The sequence below is a fragment of the Vulpes lagopus genome, chromosome 6 (genome assembly GCF_018345385.1).
Source record: "Vulpes lagopus strain Blue_001 chromosome 6, ASM1834538v1, whole genome shotgun sequence".
Taxonomy (NCBI): Eukaryota; Metazoa; Chordata; class Mammalia; order Carnivora; family Canidae; genus Vulpes; species Vulpes lagopus.
In genome coordinates this window covers 36,022,470-36,046,439 of record NC_054829.1, presented here as the reverse complement: position 1 = coordinate 36,046,439, position 23,970 = coordinate 36,022,470, and the positions used below count along the sequence as shown (strand labels likewise).

Genomic DNA, 23,970 nt, shown 5'->3' with positions numbered 1-23,970 from the left:
AACTCGATAGACTCAGCCTGAGATCAAATTTGTCATGGCAACATTGGCAGGTTGGACCCTGATTCTTCAAATATTACATCGCCTTGGTTAACAAAATTCATACCTTTTTTTTTATATTAGAATAGAGATTATAAATAAATGTAAAGTGTGCATGCAGTCAACTGCATAATATACAAGCAATATCTATGTTTTAAATAGTCATCTTCTTTGGCAGGCCAGAATCCAGCTGGACATGCAATATTTACATATCAAAATCCATATTATGTTCATCATATTGAAAGCGATTGAAAATATATATATGTATATACTGTATATACACATATGTATATAGATGTATATACTGTTTTTAATATATTAACAAATATATATGTATATATATATATATATATATTAAAAGTGGATTTCATCTTTGTCAGATTCAGGTGACTCCGGCCTTGAAACACTAAAAATATCCTGACACGGTATCTGGGGAGGTACTTGGAGTGGCATTTGGGATTTGGGAGAAGAGGTCTGGGGCACGCTTTTTTCCGAGAGTATTTTTAAAATTTCTGCCACCTGCTTTTCCAGGGCAGTCATCCTGCAGCTTAGCAGCTGGATGTCCTCTTTGAGTTCGTGCTTGACTTCCTGCAGTGTGGTTTGTAAGGCCTGCTCTGGGATGGGGTAAAAGGGGTGCTTGGCATCCGCCTGAATCGGGCTGTGCTCTAGCGGACTTCGGGCCTCTCCGGCCTTATCCAAACGAAGGTCACTTTTTGTAATCCCGCTGTCGCAAGAATCCGTTTTCCTTAGCGGGTTTTTGGTAACGCTGTTCTCGGAGTCGCTGCCCTTGGGGTCCTCTGACAATAGCCCCAGGGACTCCGCTTTCGTGACGTTATTCCAGTCTTCCTTTTTCTCCTCATGGGCCCCCATGTTATTCTTGAGTCGCAGCCACCCCCTCCCATTGCCATTCTTCATCCTTATCGGGCTGTTGACTTTGAGACATTTGGGGTCCGCCCCGCCGTTGGGCTTGAGCTCCATGGCATCGCGGTTGTTCTGCTTGAGGGCCTCGCTGGTTTTCACGTAGGCCAGGGATGTCTGGATGGGTGTGATCTGCGACACGGTGACCACGCTGGTGCCCGTGATGGAGGCTCCGTTCTGCAGGGAGCGGCTCTCGACCTGGAGCTGGGTGCGCTCGGGCTCGCTCTGCGTGGACCCCTGGTTGCGCAGCTCCTTCTGCTGCTTGAACTTCTGGAAGAGCTTCCGCACCGGGTGGTCCACGGGGATGCTGAGGGTGACCTCGTTCTTCTGCCTGAGGCGCTCCTCTTCCTCTTTCTTCACGTCACTGATTTTTCGGAAAATGATCTGTGGAGGGGGAGAGAGAGATGTTCAGAGCATGATCATAACGATAGAGGGACTTGTCATTGTGTGACAGGATGCTGGGCAGGCGCTGTGCTACTGTTGAGGAAACCCTGGAACTGGGTCAGGTCCTTTCTGAAGGGACAATATAGCCCCGCCCCTTAACAGATGCAACCTACTGAAAACTCACCCTAGGAGCACTGACTGAGCTTGCTTAGCTTAACTTCGTCCTAGCCCCTTGGGTAGGGAAGGGGGAACGTAACGGAGAGACAACTGAAGAGAGGTCCTTGCTTCCCAGTTTATGTTCCCATTTAATAGAAGATATATAAATATGCAGGTCAGTATATTACGCATATAATGTGCACATATGTGTGTATGCATACATGTGTGAGGAAATACATTAAATTTCCTCGTAACACATCGCTACATTTTGCATCGCTACGTTTGCACATGCAAAACGTATATATACGAATATAGCCAATGCCATTTTTAATAACTTCCTCCGCTTAGGGGTCAAATTATGGGTTCAAGGCTGCAGAAGTACCAAAACATTAGACGGTCTACTAACAACACAGCAGCTGTCCTGGGTGCGAGGAGAGATTTATACTTATTTATGCGGCTCCAGAGGGCAGAACTAAGATCTGTAAGTAAAAGTTCCTGAGAGGCAAATGTCATCTCAATATAGACTTCATTTCAAACTGCTATCTATTCATTGAATATATTGTCTTGAAAACTCATGAACTTCACATCATTCAAATAGCCAAACAGAAGTAAGGATGCTGTCCAAGTAATACTATGATAGGGTGGGAGATTGGGCTCTTCAAATGTCAATATTCTTTAAAATTGTTTATTATTGTTAGTATTTGTTTTTCTCTTACCATTTTTGCAATCTATATACAGGCTCTTGTCACCCTTTGAAATCTTATAAACAATTTCAGTGTAAAATAACTGTTTCTCCCATTCAGACTTCAATTTGTTGCCTCAGAACTAAGTGTTGTTAATAGTTTTCTGTGCGTATTTCCAGAGGCTTTTTTAATTAAGTTTTTTAATTCCAGTGTTGTTAACATACAATTTTCTTTTAGTTTCAGGTGTGCAATATAGTGATCCAACACTTCCATCCATCAAACGGTGCTCATCACAAATGCACTCCTTAATCCCCATCTGCTATTTAACCCATCCTCCTCTCTGTCACCATGAGTTTGTTCTCTATAGTTATGTCTGTTTCTTGGTTTGTCTCTCTGTCTCTCTCCTTTTTTTCCTTTATTCATTTGTTTTGTTTCTTAAATTCCATATGAGTGAAATAATATGATATTTGTCTTTCTCAGAGCAACTTATTTCACTTAGCATTATATCTGCTAGGTCCATTGATGTTGTTGTAAATAGCAAGATGTTCTTTTTTATGGCTGAATAATATTTCATTGTATTATTTACACCACACTGTCTTTATCCATTTTTCTACCGATGGACCCTCGGGTTGCTTCCACAATTTGACTATTGAAAATAATGTTGCGACTAACAGGGGTGCAGGTATCCTTTGAATTAGTTTTTGTTTTTTGTTTTGTATTTGGGGAGTATATTTTAACTATAGAATTAAATACATGGGGGAGGGTCCGGTCGCAAAGACTGTTAACAGTGTTTATTACAATGGAAGAAATCAATAATTTCAAGACACCAAGCAAATTATCGGAAAAAAAGAAATCTGCATTATGTTCAACTCCATGTATAAATATTCCTGCCTCTCCATTTATGCAGAAGCTTGGCTTTGGTACTGGGGTAAATGTGTACCTTATGAAAAGATCTCCAAGAGGTTTGTCTCATTCTCCTTGGGCTGTGAAAAAGATTAACCCTAAATGTAATGATCATTACCAAAGTATGTATCAAAAGAGATTAATAGATGAAGCTAAGATTTTGAAAAACCTCCATCACCCAAACATTGTAGGTTATCGTGCCTTCACTGAAGCCAGTGATGGTAGTCTATGTCTTGCTATGGAATATGGAGGTGAAAAGTCTCTAAATGACTTAATAGAAGAATGAAATAAAGACAGCCAAGATCCTTTTCCAGCAGCCATAATTTTAAAAGTTGCTTTGAACATGGCAAGAGGGTTAAAGTATCTACACCAAGAAAAGAAACTGCTTCATGGAGACATAAAGTCTTCAAATGTTGTAATTAAAGGTGACTTTGAAACAATTAAAATCTGTGATGTAGGAGTCTCTCTGCCACTCGATGAAAATATGACTGTGACTGATCCTGAGGCCTGTTACATTGGCACCGAGCCTTGGAAACCCAAGGAAGCTTTGGAAGAGAATGGCATTATTACTGACAAGGCAGACATATTTGCCTTTGGCCTGACTCTGTGGGAAATGATGACTTTGTCTATTCCACACATTAATCTTCCAGATGATGATGATGATGAAGATAAAACTTTTATGAAAGCGACTTTGATGATGAAGCATACTATGCAGCTTTGGGGACGAGGCCACCTGTTAATATGGAAGAACTGGATGAAACGTACCAGAAAGTAATTGAACTTTTCTCTGTATGCACTAACGAAGATCCTAAAGATCGTCCTTCTGCTGCACACATCGTGGAAGCTTTGGAAATAGATGTCCAGTGATCCCCACATATTCATGACTACTGCCTTTACGTGTGGCTCATGTATAGAACTGTTCTGTTTACTCTAATACACTATAGAGTTACTATGATAAGCTGTAATTATTAGACTTTTTGGAAGTGACCCACTTTAGGACCACAGCGCCTAGTTAACATTTAAACAGTTGTATTTGTTAATATGCTTCTGATGATAAGCATTTGAGATTATAGGTTTTCTATTAAGTTCAGGAAACTAGCTACTTATGTATTTGAACGTTTATATATATGTATAAAACACTAGCAGTAATACAATGCTATAAACTCTATGCCTAACATTAATTTGGATCGAGTGACCATCACTTTTACTGTTTCTCAAATATTATTTTAATGGATCTATTGAAATTAGCACTTTGTGCTGTACAAAAAGAAGTCTACGTTTGCTTATCTTTTAAGCCATTTAAATTTTTCCTGGCCTTTTTTGGCTGATGTGCTTATTATTAAATATGGTCACCAGAAGCTGAGAGAATATGGCTCACAAGACTAGCTTCCTGGGTATTTAGATGTTTCTGGTTAAGGCTTATCTTGCTCTCTCCATTCTCCCCAGGTCTTTGGCTTTCGCTTTATTAGATGTATTTTCTGTTTTGAAATATTTTTATTTAGTAATCTATATCTTAAGCATTTTGTAGTTCTGGCATAAAAATAAAATCCTAGTAGGATGATATAAAGGAGACTTCAGTTACAAAAAAAAAAAGAATTAAATACATAGATAGGTAACCACAAGTAAGTATGCATAAATTCCACTTAAAATGTCTTTTGAAAATAATACTGGGAAGAACTTAAAACTCCATCAAGAGAAGTAAATGTGTTCACTTTTGTAAGAAATTACCACTAATATTATCAGAGTTAGAAGTGAATTTAATGAGTGTGAGATTTTTTTGCTCAGACTCCCTCTGAAGAACGAAATAACTGCAGGTGAAGACTGTAAGGAAAATTCAGAAGAGAGTTGTATTAGATACAGTGCTCTCAGAACCAGACAAGTTTCTGAGGCTAGAAAAATTACTTAACTCATCACCTTCTCTCATTAACTTACTGGTTAGATTGGAGATATATGTGAAGTATATGGCATATAAAAGACACTCAAAATATGTTGGTTCTTTCCATTGAACGCTCATAAAACACTTTCTATTTGAAACCATTTCCATCACCTCCTAAAGATTCAACATCTTCCAGAGTAACATACAAACAGCGATTTATTACTAGAAACCAATACTAGTTATGGTCACTGTTAACAAAAAAGTCAGGGAATAGCAATTCTTTAAGAGCAATCTCTAAATTGAAATTGATGCCCTAAATACAGCTTATCAAGTGGTAATGATTTGTATTTTAAAATAAATATTCTCTAAATTCGATAACTGTCTATAAAGACCAGCATATTTTTCCCTTTCTAGTGGCACATGAAATTGGATCTTTTTAAATGATGTAATACTAATCTGAAAGTCTGACATCAAAGCTTTAGCAGTTTAATTAGAAGTTTTTCAAAGGGTTGACATGTTCCTCATGCCGTCCTAAGTAAACAGAGCTTATGCTGAGACTTCAAGATATTAACACTCTTTTTGGATGAGACAGATCCAAACCTGGAAAACACAGATATCATATTCCTATTCCATCCATTTTCATTGAAAAGGTACTTAATTCTGTTTTAGGAACTGACATTAGGGGACAAATGACTGGCCATGTCCTCCTTTCTACTCAATTCTGACATTTCTGTTTGTTTTTCTAAATGTAGTTCCTTAGCCTTGGTGCAATGTAGTAACTGAGAGTCGCCTTTAGATTTGCAATAAAATTATCTATTTCAAACTCTCAATGATGGAAGGCAGGTGATTGGCAGATAAGAATGTTAGATAAAATGCAGGACATCCATGCAATATTTCAGACATACTACTTATACAGAAACATCAGACATTATTTATCTGAATGGGACATATTTATACTTTAAAGCATATTTGTTGCTTACTTGAAATTTAAATGTAACTGCATGTCCTGTATTCTTGTTTGCTAAATTTGGCAACACTACTGGCATAAAATAGACAAAAATATTACTATCTCTGTAGTGTCCATGTGCACTGCTGTGTGAAGTTCACAGTTTTTAGAAATTACAATAAAATATTTGGTGTCCCTGGAACTGAGATTTTGTTAGTATCTTAGGCTAGAGCTTTATGTTTTATAATTTCAATACAATGGCTAATGATTGCTTACAATTATTAGGTGCTTAGCAAGTTTAGATTGCTTAATGATTGAAGTCCATGTAAAACATCAATAAAATAAGCCTTTTGCAGCTTCCCTAACCACCATCTGGCCCCTCCCCACAAACCAAGAACAAACAAAGGTGTCTGGACTGCTACTATCAAGTTGAGAACAGAGACTCCAAATGCCAAACTACCTAGTACAAAGGGAATCTGGTCACAGAGCCAGGCTGCCAGTCTGCATCAGGGGATGAATAAGATAGAACTGGGTTAGCATATTTTGCCACCATGAAGATATAAAAGGAATTGAGAAAGAGAAAGAATAGAGGTTTGGGATCTTAGAATCCTAAGTGCTGCACATTGTTCCTTTCCTTCCATCTCCCCACTCTAGCGGGACAGAAGATGAGGTGATACTAGACATAGCCTCTGGAGCTTTAGAGGCACTTGGGAACATTGAGACAGGCCCTGACTTATCTGGAGTTTGCAGAGCGGCAGGATCCATGCTGTTTACTTTCTGGAGTCAACAAAGCATGCTGAAAGAGCATACACCCTCTTTAGAAGGGAAAGGTTCTCCTCTTTGTTTCTACTAGCACTTCTTGTGTGCCTGGATAGACATGGCTAGGATTCCCATGGGCCCAGGAGCTACGGAAGGTAGACAATTGCGACATCAGCCCCATAGAAGCCAGATGAGGCAAAGGTTCACCATGAGGTAGGAGAATTTATCACACTCTGTAGGATACCTGCTAGCAGGTCATTTCAGACCATTATATATGCCACACAATAAATAGTGCCCAGTAGTTAGATGTAGCCAGCTTGAAGGCCAACATTTTGAGGAGTGACTACAGGCCCTCCAGATCTCACAGACAAGCCCTGGGTGTGAAGTAGACCTCCCTTCCCATAGCAACAGGCCCAAAGGCAATCATAAGCCCAGTGAAAGCAGAAGCAGGTAAAGAGGGAGGGCTGGGAAGAGAGGATCATGAAGAAATTTCTTATTCAAGCTACAGAATTTGAGCTAGAGCCAAAAGGAAAACAGTAATACTTGGATTGATCAACTACTTACCATAACCAGGCTTCTAAGCCAGAGGTAACTTTTACAAAATTACTGGGTTAGATGGAGTTTAATGAGTGAGATGTAATTTATTTTACTTATTTTGGCTGTAGAACGGAAAATATAACTTATTGAAAAATACTTATTAAAATTTTGCATACAGCAAAGGGTCACTTCCACATATGTATTATCTCATTTAATTGTCATAACTACTCCTTGATATAGATGTCCTATCATTCTCATGTTACAGAAGAACAAACTGAGGTACAGAGAATTTAAGTGGTTTGCCTCAGGCCACCATGGAGTAAGTGGCCAGGATAAATCCAAGAAGTCAGATTGCAAACAGTTGTCACCATTACACTCTACTGCAGCTCTGTAAGGGAATTTTGACACTTCCTCCTGGGCCCCACAAAGATGTGGATAGTTGAGTTGGGTAAAATAGGGAGTGATACAGCAGTTTCACATCCAACAGATAACCCTTCATAGAACATTTGCCATGGAGAACCATCCTTGAAAGCAGTGAATTGAAGAAAGGACCACAGCTTTGTGCTTGCTGAATAATTGATAGCTGGGGAGGGTGTTGGGGGAGCCAGCCTCTAAGCTCCCCTCATTCTTAAAAGCAAAGCCAGTAGGCTTGCTTTACTCTATATCCCTTTAAAACACAAGCCGCCATTTTGTAGCTTCTTGCTCTCTTCAAGGCAGCTCTTGTGTTTTCTTCTAACTTGCTTCTACTTATATTAAATATATTACCTTTACCAAAAATAGGGGGTGGGGTGGGTCAAAAGGTATAATTTTCCCTGGGTTCTAAAACCATTCTTCATCCCACTACTACCTAGATTCATTTGTTTATGGCAGCAGAGATTTTTGTTTCATTTGTTACATGCTTTATCTTTAGTCTCTACAACAGTGTTACACTGAAAGTCCTTAATAAGTAAATGTTATTAGTTAATTCAGTAACCTCTTCATATATTCAGCAAAGTTTGTGATACGTCTAGGAATAGAAAATACTACAAACAGGAAGATTTGCTACTTTTTTAAAACTATTCTTCACTCACTAAACTACAAATCAATGTTATCTGTATTATTGTAACTGATCATTAATGTCTACTCTTATTTCTGCATTTGGAGGCAAACACTACCTGCATTTGGAGGCAAACACTACTACCTCATCTACCTCCTGGCACCTTCACCTAGCCCACTGCTGGACACAAGTAGATAGTTAACAAATGCTGGCTAAATATAATCATGTTTAAACCTTTGACCCACAAATCAATTTTTAAAAACTTGAATGAGAACCTATCTTCGATTCCATTGTAAGGATGCAATAACATCCATTAAGGACTTATTTTCCAGGTGGTGACAATGTCACACTTTCTTAATGCAAGGTAATAAGCACTGAAATTAAAAACAAAGAAATAAAAAATGAAGAGATGATTTTAACATGTTTACAAGGTTTAAGACTAATCTACTGAGGTATGACTACCAGCTGAACCATGTCATATATGTGAAGTATGACAGCTTTTTGTTCTGTCTTAAGTTATAAAGAATGCATTATAGACCAAGAAAATAAAACAGCAGGGGTGCCTAATGAAAGTAACTCACTGTTTTCCAAAAACATTAAATGTAATAGGCCCTCTATATAAGTTCTCACCGTTTTAAAGATAACTTTATGACCCTAAACTCCAAATTTAAATAACAATGTATTTTTATTACTAAGGAGACTACATTTCATCATAAAAATAGCATGGTAATTATTCTACATTACCATTACAAGCATGAACATTCTCAAATATATTCTGCTGAATCCTTCTTTTTAAGAAGTGCTTTTTACTTTTTAATTATGCATGTAATAAAATGATTCAACTTAATAACAGAATGGGAAGATGGATAAATTTTATTTAGTTAAGCCCTTTTAAAAGAGCATTTTTTTGTTTGTGTGGCTTTTTTTTTTTTTTTGGTCTTTATTTTTTTTAATTTAAATTCAATTAATTAACGTGTAGTGTATTATTAGTTTCAGAAGTAGAGGTCAGTGATTCATCAGTCTTATATAATAGCCAGTGCTCATTACATCCTGTGCCCTTCTTAATGTCCATCACTCAGTTACTCCATTCCCCCCCCAACCCTCAGTTTGTTTCCTATGATTAAGAGTCTCTTATGGTTTGTCTCCCTCTCTCATTTTGAAAAAGGGGATGTTTTTATTTTGATTTTTAAAAATTTTGCCACTAGTCTTTGGCAATTGAAAGAAAGAATCTGCAAACAATAAGCATTTTCATAATTGAGCTAATTCCTACATGGGCAATGTGTCATACAGAAAGTAAAACATTTCTTGCCAAATAAATGCATAAGTTATATAGATTGATTTTATACAAACATCACATAGAAATGATTTTTTTCTCTAGAAAAAAAAGTTAATTCCTCCAAAGAAATTATTTTAGAAAATGTGAAAGGATCTGAGTGCTCTTAGAATGACATGTGAATTAAACAATGTTAAAGAAAAAACTATGTATCCATAATTCTCAACATGACAATAAATCAGCTTTTAAAACTCCAGTATTTGGGGGTTTTCTCAGTATTAATAACCTAAAACCCTTGCCCTTGATGTACTCTGCCTCTATCTTTTGCCCAATGGCAAATCAAATTGCCGATGAACACCACAGAAATTAAGGACAAAATCAAAAAAAGAAAAATCATGAATCAGGCTATGATTCCAGACACACATTCATTGGCAGAATGCACAATAGCCTGTACTGTTTCTACCAGCAAAGAGGTTTATTTCATTTAAGCTTTGCTTCATTATGTTCTGCAGAGCCCATGCTGGAAGGTTTAATTTATTTAAATGATAAAAGCTTCTTAAACTTAACAGGGAACATGGCCAACTGAGCTTTCCATTTCAAAAGTAGGACATTTGATCATAAAAGTGATATCAAAACTGAATAATTTGAATGTGTACTGAACTTTGAAATCCAATAAAGGCAAGGAAAAAAAAAGAGTTAGAATCATTTGTTTAATAACATGGATTTAGTGTTATATAATTTGAAGGAAGATAGGGGAGCTTCCCCTAAATGGCCCATCACTTTCCAGATCCATGAATCTAGGGAATTGACTAGGAATTTATAACTATATGTGAGCAGATAGAAGCAGCAGTTCGTCTGACCCTTATGGGATCTAGTGGGTTTTGTTCTTTGGTTCTTTGGTTCTGGAAACTTAGTCACTAATTCTCACTCTAGTTCTTTCAATCCATTCCAGGCTAAACTAACACAACAACGCAGTATTTATTAAACACCATTCATGTATGTAACAGAGGCTATAAGCTCATCTTAATGAAGGCCTCAGTGATGGCAGCTGTGACAGATGGTCATTCAATAAATTTAAATGTTGAAGGAAGGGTATAAATGACACGTCACACTCTATTTTGGAATATGGCTGCCTTGCTTTACTTTGGACAAGGAATGTGTTACAGATCTAGTTCAGCCTCTTAGGTCCTAAATAAATTTTGAGGAATTAACTAATTGATAAATGTAAAAATGAAAAAGGAAAGGGAGATGAGTGGATAGGAAAAAGAAAAGAAGGGAGGAAGGGGGGAAGGGAGAAAAGGAATATCTTTGACTTTGTTAATATGTCAGGTAATGCCTAATATGGATAAGGGTAGTTAGTAATTTGCAAATACAACACATCCTAGAGTTACTAATTCTATTAATGAATTTACTAATGAAATCTTCTAGTCCTCATTTTTCTTTACCATATAGAAGGTCATTAATTTCAATTAATGGGGCTATCATAAATATGAAAATATATTTTTCATAGCAACAAAACATATATTGTAAACCCCATTACTGGTGTTACCTTAACTCTGAAATAGTTGCTCAGTGTTTCTGTTTCTATTCCTAAAGGTCCTTTCATTTAAGAAAAATAATGAAAGAAGAAAGAAAAAGTCTTCAAAACCAAGTAAATGGCTATTCCAAGGTAAAACCAGCAAGATTTAGATTCATTGTCTCAAATATGTAATCCAGGAATTGCTCTCCCTGCCCCAATTTCTAGCCCCATTTCCCTTCATTCCATTTTTTGCTATTGTGTATCAAATATGATAGCATCCCAGGCAAAAAAAAATCACAGAATAAAATTGAAGTGCTTTAATAAGTCACCATCCCTACTGCCTCTCCAAACTGTTTCCTTCACTCCTCATTTGCCCTCCACATACCTGCTACACTCAATCACTTTGAGATCCACAATCTACCTGTGATACTGCAAATAGCGTTCTCTCTCCTCCCCCTCACAGGCTGGGGAACTCCTACTTATCCTTTAATACTCAGCTCAGCTGTGTTCTCCTTTATGAAGTAGGACCAGCTACATAATTTGTAGGGCTCGATACAACACAAAAATTCAGAGCCAGGGAAATTGTTAAGAGAGTGAAATAAAAGACATCCAGAAGGAAAAGAAGAATTAAAACTATCTCCATTTGGAGATGACATGGTTATGTATATAAAAATTCCTGAGAAATACACACACTTACAGTATTATAGGTAAGAAAGGAGTACAGAAGGATGCATGACACACACACACAAAAAAAATATAAAATTAGTAGTATTTCTATATACTAGCTAGGAACCACCTGAAAATGAAATTAGGAAAATAATTTCATTGACAATAACATCAAGGAATAAAATACTTAGAAAAAAATAACAAATGTGCAAGACACAATAATTACAAAACATTGTTGAAATAAATTAAAAACTTAAATAAATAGAAAGACATTTCATGTTTATGGATTGGAATAACAATATTCCTAAAATTGACATGCAGATTCAATTTAATTCCTATTAAAATTCTAATTGCCAATTTTTCAGAAATTGACAAGCTGACCCTAAAATTTGGATGGAAATGCAAGGGACCCAAAATAGCCAAAATAATACCAAGAAATAAGAATGTAACTGGAGGACTTACACTTTGCAGTTTTAAAACTCATTACAAATCTACCATAATCAAGACACTGAGGTATGCTATAAGAACAGACATACACATCAATTCAATAGAAGTAAGTGTCCAAAACTAAACCCATGCATCTATGCTCAGTTGCTTTTTGACAAGGATACCAAGGTAATTCAATGAGGAAAGATTAATCTTTTCAACAAATGGTGCTGATTCAACCACATATCCACAAATGAAAAATGAATACAGACATCAGCCTCACACCATATACAAAAGTTAATTCAAAATGGATCAAAGACCTAAATGTAAGAACTGAAAGCTATAAACTTCTTAGAAGGAGACAGCAGCATAAATCTGGGTGTCTTGATTTAGGGAAAGTTTTCTTAGCCACCTAAATCTCAAACCACCAAAAATAATTAAATAAACAAGCTGGGCTTCATCAAAATTCAAAATTCTTTTGCTTCAAAGGACACTCTCAAGAAAGTAAAATGACAACCCATAAAATGGGAGAAAGTATTTGCAAATTATATATTTTATATGATTATAATATCCAGAATATATAACGAAGTATTATGACTCAACAATTAAGAGACAAAAGAAAAACAAATAAAAAAACAATCAAAGGGTTTAAGGGGTTTTTTAAAAAAGATTTTATTCATTTATTTGACAGAGAGAGAGAGAGTGCGCACAAGCAAGGGGAGTAGCAGACAGAGAGGGAGAAGTAGGCTTCCCGCTGAGCTGGGAGCCCCATGTGGGGCTCGATCCTGGGACCCAAAGCTTAACTGACTGAGCCACCCAGGTGCCCCTCAAAGGATCTGAATAGACATTTCTTTAAAGAAGATATACAAATGTACAATAGGCACATGAAAAGATACTCAACATCTTTAGTCATTAAGGAAATGCAAAACCAAATGTAATATACTACAAATCCTCTAGGATGGCTGGCATTGAAAAATAACATGCTATTAAAAACAGAAAATAAGCGTTGGGAGGGTGTAGAGAAACTGGTGCCCCCATACATTGCTGGAACGATATAAAATGGTGTAGCCTCTGGAGAAACAGCTTGGCAGTTTCTCAGAAAATTAAACATAGAGTAACAATATGACCCAGCAATCCCACACCTAGGTAGATACCCAAGAAAAATGAAAACATACAGTCACATGAACGTATTATTCATGAGAGCCAAAAAGTAGAAACAACCCAAAGATCCAGTACCTGGTGAATCAGCAAACAAACTGTGGTCTATATGGATACCAAGGAATAGTCTTGAGCCAGAAAAAGGAATGGAGTACTTATACATGCTACAGAATGGACGAACCTTGAAAACATAGGAAGCAAAAGAAGCCTGACACAAGAGGTCACATATATTTGATTTCACCTATATGAAATGTCCAAAATAGGCAAATTTAGATATATATGTATAGCTATGGGGGCAAGTGGGAAATGGAGAATGACTACTAACGGGTATTGGGTTTCTTTTGGGGGAGATGGAAAGGTCCTGAAATTGATAGTGGTGATGGTTGCACAACATTGTGGACATACTAAAAAGCACTAAATTATATACTTTAAAATGATGAATTGTATGGTGTGTGAATTATATCACAATTAAAAGGATGCAAGTCTTCTTGTTCAAAATTATTAAGAATTTCGAGATACCAACAGCAGAGCATTAAAATGAGAACAGGGACGCCTGGGTGGCTCAGTAGTTGAGCATCTGCCTTTGGCTCAGGGTGTGATCCCAGAGTCCCAGAATCGAGTCCCACATCGTGCTTCCTGTGGGGAGCCCGCTTCTCCCTCTGCCTGTGTCTCTGCCTCTCTCTGTGTGTCTTTCATGAATAGATAAAATCTTTAAAATAAATAAATAAATAAACCAAGAACAGATCCCTTTAAGTGCAAAGCCCCGTATGGCACAGGTTGAGCATGTGTGAAGCTAGCTCCACTAGGAGGCTTTCACTTGCTGCCCCAGGAAGAACTGGGTCCATTCTATCCTACACCCTAATAGCACTTGCTTTGTAACACTTGTTGATGGCGGTATGTGGCAGCAAACAAGATATTCATTCACATTATGAGTATTTGTCAAACACTCATCATGTTCCAGGCTGTGTTTTGGAGTTAGGTATATGTCCATAAACAAAATAAAACTCCCTTAATATTCCATAGAATGTCAGGTGGCAGTATGAGCTACAAAGAAAAATAAAGAGCCGTTGGGTCTCTTTGAGGCAGGGCTATCTGAGCAGAGATAGTGATGAAATGAAAACCTGGATCATGCAGACTGCCACAGGGAGAGGGGGATCCCAAGAGAGTAGAGTAGTAGAGAGGACAAAGGGAAAAGAACTTGGAAAAGTGGGAGGGCAGGGACTTTGAGTTTTAGGTCTGAGGGAAGTCATGGGAGAGGATTCACATGACCTCACATTGAGATGATTGCTCAGGTTTCTTTGGGGAAGATAATCTGGAAAGTGAGGAGGATAGAAGGGTACCAATTAGAAGGCTCTTGGAGTAATCCAGGTGAGACATCAGGATGACTTAGAACTGGGAGGTAGGAATGGACGTGGTGAGAGGTGATCAGATTCTGGATTCAGTTTGCCAGTAAAACTGACAGGTCTGCAGACAAGCGGATGAACAATTTGAGAGAAAAAGAGAAATTTTTTTAAAAGCCTCTCTTTAGTCTAAGCCCAAGGATAAATGGTAATGGCACTTTCTGAGATGGGGAAGCTGGGAATGGAGTGGCCTATAAACTAGAAAGGTGATTTATCCACACACACCCCACCAGCCATAAACATGCACACACATAGATATGCATGCATACACACACATGCATGACAGACAAAGGTGGGGCAGGAAACAGGCTGACTAAACTATCCCATTAAAAGGGGACAGGGAATATGGCTCAAAGACTCCCCAGTCACTGGTCCACAGCAGTGATGCAGTCTGCCAGGCAGGTGTTATAAGGCCGCTCAGCCCTGGCAGTGGGGTAAACTCCTTTATTAGTCTCCCAGCCTGCTGTGTGGGATAAGCTACCTGGAATAAGCTCTCCCATCCAGTGTCCTCTGTGGCTTCTGACCAGAAGCCACCTTCTTCCGGAGGTGGTTCTTTGTCCATATTCTTTTTTTTTTTTTTAGATTTTATTTATTTATTCATGGGAGACACACACACACACACACAGAGAGAGAGAGAGAGAGAGAGAGAGAGAGGCAAAGACACAGGCAGAGGGAGAAGCAAGCTCCATGCAGGGAGCCGGACGCAGGACTCGATCCTGGGTCTCCAGAATCATACCCTGGGCTGAAGGCAGTGCTAAACCACGGAACCACCCGGGCTGCCCTCTTTGTCCATATTCTATAGGCAAACCTGATACAGGGATTGGAGAGTTTGTCCTATTTCAGGATTGAAAAGCTTCCTTAGCTCCTTCCTGCCTGTGAAATTTTGGGGGCCTAAGGTGTGGTATAGGCTCACATAGTAAGATTTTTTTTAAGACCATGCTTGTGGTTTCTTTGGCAATATACATCTTCCAAAAATTTTAATAAGTTTCTGACCTGTTTACAGTCAATTCCATGTGCCTGCAGTCTCATAAAAAGTTATTTCTGAAGTATAATTCTCAAGCCTGATCTAATGCTTTGTTTTCTTGGTCCTGTCTCTCTCTCTCTCTCTCTCTCTCTCTCTTTCTCCCCTTCCCGACCCTGGCCATAATGGCCGCTACACTGAACGCATCAACCTTTGTAAGATGTCACATCCATTATCTGATCTTTGCTATAAAATTGAGTCTTAATGGACCTTTTTGTAAATGACTTTTGAATCTTATTTCTACTTCTTCCCATTCTCAATTCCTTTCCATAGTTGCTTATAAGCCAGCCAACCTTTGCCTGGGATCACCTTTCTTCTCCTGCCTTACTAAAAGTAACCAGTCACAACCCCCACTCAACTGTTAATGTTGTTTTCTAATCTCTTCCAAAAGAGCTACAACACTGAAAGGCAACCACAAATAGCAACTTTACCAAATGTTCTGTCACTGAAAAATATTTGTCTTCATCTTTCCAAGTCTCAAATACAAATTTCCTTACCTATTTCCCTTCCTAAGTCAATGCCACATATTTTGGAGTAAGCAGTGGCAAGAGCCCTACTACTCATATCAATTTAAATTAATGTCCAAGTAGCATTGCAACTACTATCTATTTGTTAGCATTTGAAAATTCAGGAGAATACTCAGAAGAATAAAATTGTTTTATTTCTAAGTTCTTACCATAGAATTTTTAGCACACTCAAGCTCAAAGGAACAAAACTGGATAAAGAAAAATTATCATCATTATGCTTTGCTCAGCCCTCTGTGTTGCCTGAGTCTTTTTAATACTTTATTTATTTGAGAGAGAGAGAGAGAGAGAGAGAGAAAGCACATACATGTGCAAGCAGAGAGAGGGGCAGATTATTAATAATAATATTAATATGCCCTAGGCTGGCCAACCTATAAACCTTTGCATCCATCAGTTGAGTTGTATGCTCATTAATAGTCAGTTATATATATGTTTATCAGTAGAGTCTCTTGCTTCACTTAAAGAAACCAAACCAGACTCCCTGCTGGGTAGGAGCCTGACATGTACCTTGATCCCAGGACACTGAGATCATGACCTCAGCCAAAGTCAGATGTTGAACCTGACTTTGAGCCACCCAGGCACCTCTGTATTGCCTAAGTCTTAAATGAATCATTAGATCACACTGTCTTTGAGAATATATTTATTCTGGTCACAGAAGCGATTGTTTCCCAATGTTATCATTTCAGAATCTTTGCAATAAAAATACCAGGATTAGGTGAATTGTAGTATTTTTCATGGATTACGTGCTTATTTAATTTTCATAATAATCCATTTTAAAACTGAAAAAAACTGAGGCTTACAGCGATTTAAAGATCCTCCCAAGTCTACATAGCTAATGAATGACAAAGCAAGGTTTCCAACCCAAGTCCAGTGGACTCAAAGAGTAGGCTACACTGACTTGAGAATTCTTGACCTAGATTTCAGAGAGGTGCAGAGGGTCTAAAACATCAAGCCCTGGGGAGAAAGCAATCATATGATAAAGGAGGTTGAATCACTTTAATGATGGTGGATGACCAAAGGCATGACTCTAGGCTGGCAGTTGAACACACAGAAGGGGATGTTTACGTATGAATATGGTACAAGAGAAGAGCCTTCAGCATGTAAGTAGAAAATAACATTATTTAACATTTGGCAAATGCAATACATTTGATGATGCACTTCAGCTTATGTTACCTAATTTCTCCCTGAAGAAACTTTATAAATCAAGCAGGACAATTATTACTATCCCTATTCAACAGATGAGGGTCAGAGAAGTTATGTGACTTGCCTAAGCTCACTTAGCTAGTAAATGACCGAGCTGGGACTGAAATCTATTTCCTATTGCCAACTTCTGTGTTCTCTCTACTATTACATGCTGACATTCCCGATGCTATTTATAATTTTGTTTCACAGTTTATAATGCACTTTCAACTGTATTACCCTACTAGATCTCATTTGATACTATTCCTTTGTCTCTAGGAACACATCTAATATGTGGCTTTAGCTTTTGCCTTGTAAGATAATTGCTGTCTCTCAGACAGAATAATTACTGAGGTAGGGCAGTTAGTTGTAATACCTTCAAAGATATGTGTTCATAATGAAAGAAAATTTCTGCAGCTTTGTTAGGAAAACCAATTCTAGTATATTTATCTAAGTATGCTCATTTATCTAAGTGTGTTCATTTTTGCATTTGCATTTGATATCTGAAACAATAATGCAGCTCTTAATATCACACACAAAAGTTCTTCACTGTTGGGAAATATAGACTAGGTAGGTAAACAGTTTTCTTTACTGGAGTATTATCTTCTAGAAATATTTAGAAATGTATATCTAGTCTAGATGATATATTACTGTTTTGATCTTTACAGCTGTAATCAAATCTACTTGAAATGTAATAATTCTTTGGTATTTCTTCATTTGGGGCAATCAGAAAACTGAAACTCAGAGAAGTCAAAAAGATTAGGCACTTAGATATACAACCAGCCATTGAAAGGTGGACTCAGAACTCACTTTTCCTGGTTTCTAGGTCCATTTTCCATTTATTCTATGGTTTATCTCTTGTTTCTAAATCAGAACTGTGTGGCAAGAAAAATTTTTTTAAAACATCTCTTAGGAATCAGAAGACAAGGGTGTAGATACTATCTCTGACAATGACTACCTGTATAAACTTGGCCAAGCCATTTAGCCCCTCTTAACATCAAGTGTGCTCAAAGATCTATTTAAAGTAAATGGTTATCTATTTTACCAGAATGATACAGCCATTCCATGTAAAATAAACATCAATTGCTTATGTTGAATCTAATGAGTAGGATAAGTATAGCGCATGTTCACCTAGATGAACTGAGAATACAGTCTCTAAGTATTTGCTGTTTGTAAAATAACCAGATTCTGGTGCGGAAATCTCTCTTCTTTCATTCACCACTTAGATCTTTCAACTTTTCATACAAGCAAAATTAGACATGCAAGTGACTTTGTCCTGCATCTTTAGACCATCTCTATTCTATTCCAATTGTTACAAATCATTAAGAACAGACAACTCTAATAGAAAAACTAGCACTTTACAAAAAAAATTATATTAATGGCTATTAAATGTATGGAAAAGTGCTCATCTTAATTAGACATTAAGGGAGTGCAATTTAAAACCATAATGTATTACCCTTACATACTCACCAGAATGGCTAAAAAGGAAAAGAACAAGTGTTAATGAGAATGTAGCAAAATTGAATTCTCCTAAACTGCTGGTGGGTATACAAATTAATACAACCATCTGGAAAACTGTTTGATGAGTATCTACTAAAGATTAAGATAAACATACTCTAGACTAAGAAATTTTACTCCTAGGTATACATTCCCTACAAAAAAAAATTGTATAAGCATAAATAAAGACATGTATAAGGATGTTGGTAGCCAGACCAACCATAATGGCCCTAACTGGAAACCCAAATGTGTATCAAGAGCAGAATGGATAAGTTAAAGTATATTCACTCAGTAGAAAACTCTACAATGAATGTTAATGAGCCCCAGCTATGGACAACATGAATGACCCCTACAAAATAACAGTAAGTGAAAGAAGCCAGATGCAAATGAGTACATACCGTATAATTCTATTTATATAATTCTAAAAATCAAAAAAAAAAAAAAAAAAAGAGGGGCCTCTGGCTAACTCTGTCAGTAGAGCATGCAACTCTTGATCTCAGGTTCATGATTTTGAGCCCCACATTGGGCACAGAGCTCATTAAAAATACATAAATAAATAATAAATATCCCCCCAAAGAAGTAAACCTAATCTATTGAAAGTTAGAACAGTAGTTAAATCTTGGGAGGGGGATGTTGTAAATCAGTGGAGCAGGAAATGGGCTTCTGACATGGTTCCTATTCTGTTCCTCTGGCTAGGTGCTGGTTACAGGGATGTATTCAGTTTGTAAAAATCCATCAAGCAGTAATCTAATGGTTTATACACTTTTCTATAAATGAGTTATATTTCAGTTGAAATTTTATATTTACATAATAAATAAGAGCTTGTCCCATCCCCAAGGATTCTCAGTGTGTTAGGAACAGACCCTCTCGTTAGCATGTTACAACAATGCAGTGAGACAATTTGGTCTATTATAATTCATCAAAGGTTTTTAGGAGCCTTTATTACATGCAGGACCGGCTAGTAGGTGTTGAGGATATAATGGTAATAAAATAAGCTTGCTCATTACTGTTCCACAAAAAAAACCAAGGATATGTAAACAGGTAATTTCAACACAATATGTAAATGCAGAGGCTGAGGAATGCACACAATGGGAAAAATTACAAAGGAAGACAAACCATGAAAGACTCTTAACTCTGGGAAACAAACAAAGGGTTGCAGAAGGGGAGGTGGGTGGGGGGATGGAGTAACTGGGCGACAGGCACTAAGGAGGGCACTTGATGGGATGAGCACTAGGTGTTATACTATAGTTTGGCAAACTGAATTTAAATAAAATATTTGAAAAAAACTCAACAACTAAGAGTTCTTTAAATTACCTCCACTTAATCAACAGGACTAGTTTACCCATCACTTTCCATTCTCTGTAAAACACATTGGCTGATACCCACAGCACAGGAGATGCCCTAGGCTGGCCAACCTATAAACCTTTATATCCATCAGTTGAATTGTATGCTCATTAATAGTCAGTTATATATATGTTTATCAGTAGAGTCTCTTGCTTCACTTAAAGAAACCAAAATTGAAAATCTCAGAGCCTGCATTATCGTATGGTTTATATAACAAAGACTTTTTTAAAGATTATATTTATTTTTTCATGAGAGATACAGAGAGAGAGGCATAGGCAGAGGGAGAAGCAGGCTCCCTGCAGGGGAAGCCTGATGCCGAACTCAGTCTCAGGACCTTGGGATCAGGACCTGAGCCAAAGGCAGATGCTCAACCACTGAGCCACCCAGGTGCCTCAACATAACAAAGATAAATAATGTTTCAAAACATTGGTAATTGAAGGTATATTTTGTTAAGGCTTTAAGTTAAAATATCTAACAAAAAGTTTTTATTAAACTACTAATTACTTAGCTACATGCAATGCTTTGGTAAAAGTGTAAGTGCCATATTTACTAGGTTTAAATTGTGGTCCTATATTCATTAGCTATGTGATTCTAGTCAAGTTATTTAACCTTTTTGTGCCTCTTTTACTTCATTTGTAAATGGGGATAGTAATAGTACTCTCCTTATATGGCTGTTGTTGGCAATAAATACATTGCTGTATCTAAAGAACTTTGAAGAATGCCTAGCCTACCATATGAATTTTCTTGATCAGTGTTAGCTATTAATATTTCTGGTCATATCACATCAGATAAAAGAGCTGTAGCACTAGAAGATGTAGGATAAATAGGATGAATCTTGAGAGGAAGAAATGTCTAATGATAGTTCATTGCATGAAGCCACAAACATTGCATGGTGTGGAGATTTGCAAAAACTTCACAAAACTTTGAGCAGGATCTTAAATCATGAGTAGGAATTGACCAAAGAAATAAAGCCTGGAAGGAATTGTGAGCAGAGAGACACAGGTGGTAGAGACGCGCAGAAGACTAAGATAATGGTGGATTTAAAGAACCTGGAATTATTCTATATTCTTGGAGTCAAAGATCCCTTGGACTAAGAGATGGAAGATTAATTTAGAAAGGTAATTTTTAATTCACCTTTAAATTTTCTGTTCTTCCTCAAGACTATGAGTTCCATGACAGTAGCCATTATTTCTACTCTTTCCCTAATAAAAATCATTTTATTGAATTGAAGTCAAAGAGTAAGTTAAAATAATCTTCACTTTACATGCAAACCAAGTCTTTATTCTTTCTTTTCAGACTTTGCAAGAATACATAGTTATTCTTAGCATTTAGGTTTATAGTATGAAATGAAAATATACTTTTTGGATTTAATGGATCGTATGCAAGAACAAGAAACATGGATAAAGTATTTTTGTCTGATCCTTATTTTACTAAAGCCAAAATAAAATAGCTGCTAGAGTACAGTAATTTAATTTCAAGCACTGCCTTAGAATTAGTGATTCCTGTAGAATCATCCTAGCGCCTTTAATGGTTATGGGAAAAATGGTGCAAGAGAGGCAAAATCAATAACTTTACAGCAGTAACGTCCACCACGGATCAATTAGTATAATCAATGGCATAGTAATCAATTTACATGACACATCCCATCTCTTTATTTTCCTTTTGTTATTCTTCACTGTATGGAAAGAAATTTCTCCACATTGTTATTTCTTTTTTAATATTAACAGAATCAAGAAACCTGTTTCCACACCTAATCAAGAATAATATGTGAGTGTTTATTTGTTAAATGAATCTGAGAACATAATAGACTCACAGAAATCTTCATTTTTACTAGGAGAACATTATGACATTATGTAAATTAAAATCTGTCTTTACCTGGAGGCAGACTTCATCCCCCCCACACAAGGACACACGTCAAAAGCTGGTAGAGTAAAGGTGCGAAGTCACAATTCCAATTGGGTGGTACTTCAGTAACATATTTATAAATATAAATATAAATATAAATATAAATATAAATATAAATATATATAAATATAAATAACATAGTTCACTATGTTACAAACAATCAGTATAGACTGGGGGGAGGGGGAGGTGTAGCTATAGCATGTGACACTCTTTTCTAACAATATCATTTTTCCATCGAATTTATTTGTAAAAAATACAATTTTTAGAACTCTGAAAATATAATTGGCCATTTAAAAAACACTAATCATACTGATGGGGAAAAAAAAAACAAAAGAAATGAAGAGAAAATGTCATTGCAATAATCCAATTCATTCTCTTCCTTTTGAAACATAATATTAATTTGTTATGAGCTATGTGGATTTAGCAAATAGAAGGTTTCCACATGAAATGTAAGTATATAAATGTGGTACAGTTTTTTACTAAAATTTAAATCTCAACTATTTATCTGCCTATGTGACACTTGCTTTAACCTTCAGGAAAAATGTGTTGTACCAAGCATGAAAATGCTAATTATAATACTTGTAGAAATTTTAACTAAATTTTATTAAATAATTCTAAGAAAGCCACTGTTATTATGGGTTTAAGTATGTTGCAAATATACTTTTTTTTAAAAAGAGCACCCAAAAGAAGGGGAGGTAAATAAAATGATCCTCTTGAGGCTGCTGTGCATCCATAACTAAATGAAAAAAATCCCTCAGTCATGAGTGATAGTTCGGGATCTCCAACATCAACTGGGATTTCAGTGGACATTTCTTGTCTTGGTCAATTCCTCCTTCTACCTGCCCTGCCCCGGTCCCAGTGACCATTTCAGAGAAATATAACTCTCCTCACAATTCACCCACATTCCAACCCTCCCACCCTAAGCAGATGATCATGCCTTTTTTATTAGGAAAATTGAGACAAAGTGATCAGATCTCTCAATTTCTTGACTTTCCCTTCTGGGCCCCTCATCACCTACAGATTCAAAACAACTATGCTTCTCCTTTCCAGTCTGAGAAGATGAAATGTTTTTCCTTCTGTTTAAAGCCAACCCCTTCACTTTATCTGTCACCTGAATCCTGCAGGACTTTTCTCCATCAATTATATTCTCCAATAGCTTTGACTTCTTATCTACTGACTTTTTACCTCAGCTTTTAGCTCATCTCTCCCATACTGGTGCGGGAGGGAAAAAACTTCACAAAACTCACCCCCTTTCTTTTACTTCACAGCCACTTGAACTAATATTTTATCTTCTTGCTGCTCTACTCAAACTAATTTTGGACTACCCTATTTACCCTTCTAGACCTACGCCCACTCTTCTCTACCTGACCTGGATGTTGGCCTATGACTACGTCAATGGGATTACTTGCTGCCTTGCTTCTAGTTGGTGTGGTCAATGAGCAGCATTAGAAGGGGATATAACAAAGGAAGGAGACTGAAGAATCAGGGTCTTTTTATTCTAGCTCCTTGAGGTGTCACCATGGGCTGGCTTAATTCCTTAATTCCAGGTCACAGCTCCTGTCAGGTAGCTTTCTTGATACAGTCTGTCTGTCTCTCTCCCCCCTTTGCCTCCTTACCCTCTTCTCTCTTCTTCATCTTATCTCTTCTGGCCAATGGATGGTAATGGTGTGCTATAACTAGCCCATGGGTAGCACTATTTCTTATATAAAGAAATTGTAACAGTTGCCCACTTTATATATAAGCCTTCTATTTAGCCTCCTTAAATTATCCAGTAAGAGTCTGCCCTTTGTCTCCTGCTGGGTCCCAGGCTGATACAATTTTCTT

The 23,970-nt window shown here is 37.1% G+C and overlaps 2 protein-coding genes across 2 annotated transcripts in view; one reads left to right on the top strand and one right to left on the bottom strand.

Annotated features, from left to right (window-relative positions):
- Positions 1-217: 217 nt before the first annotated feature.
- The window catches only part of KCNH5 (potassium voltage-gated channel subfamily H member 5), a 276,403-nt gene continuing 252,650 nt past the window's right edge, over positions 218-23,970 (bottom strand). The window contains exon 11 of the mRNA XM_041759197.1: positions 218-1,338. Coding sequence (XP_041615131.1) covers positions 391-1,338 — 948 coding nt within the window. The 3' untranslated portion in view covers positions 218-390. The remainder of the gene's footprint in view (positions 1,339-23,970) is intronic.
- LOC121493379 (lymphokine-activated killer T-cell-originated protein kinase-like) lies at positions 2,947-4,384 on the top strand. The gene is given in 2 exon segments (XM_041759194.1): positions 2,947-3,757; positions 3,760-4,384. Coding segments are annotated over 2 exon segments (969 nt in total). The 5' UTR covers positions 2,947-2,976; the 3' UTR covers positions 3,948-4,384.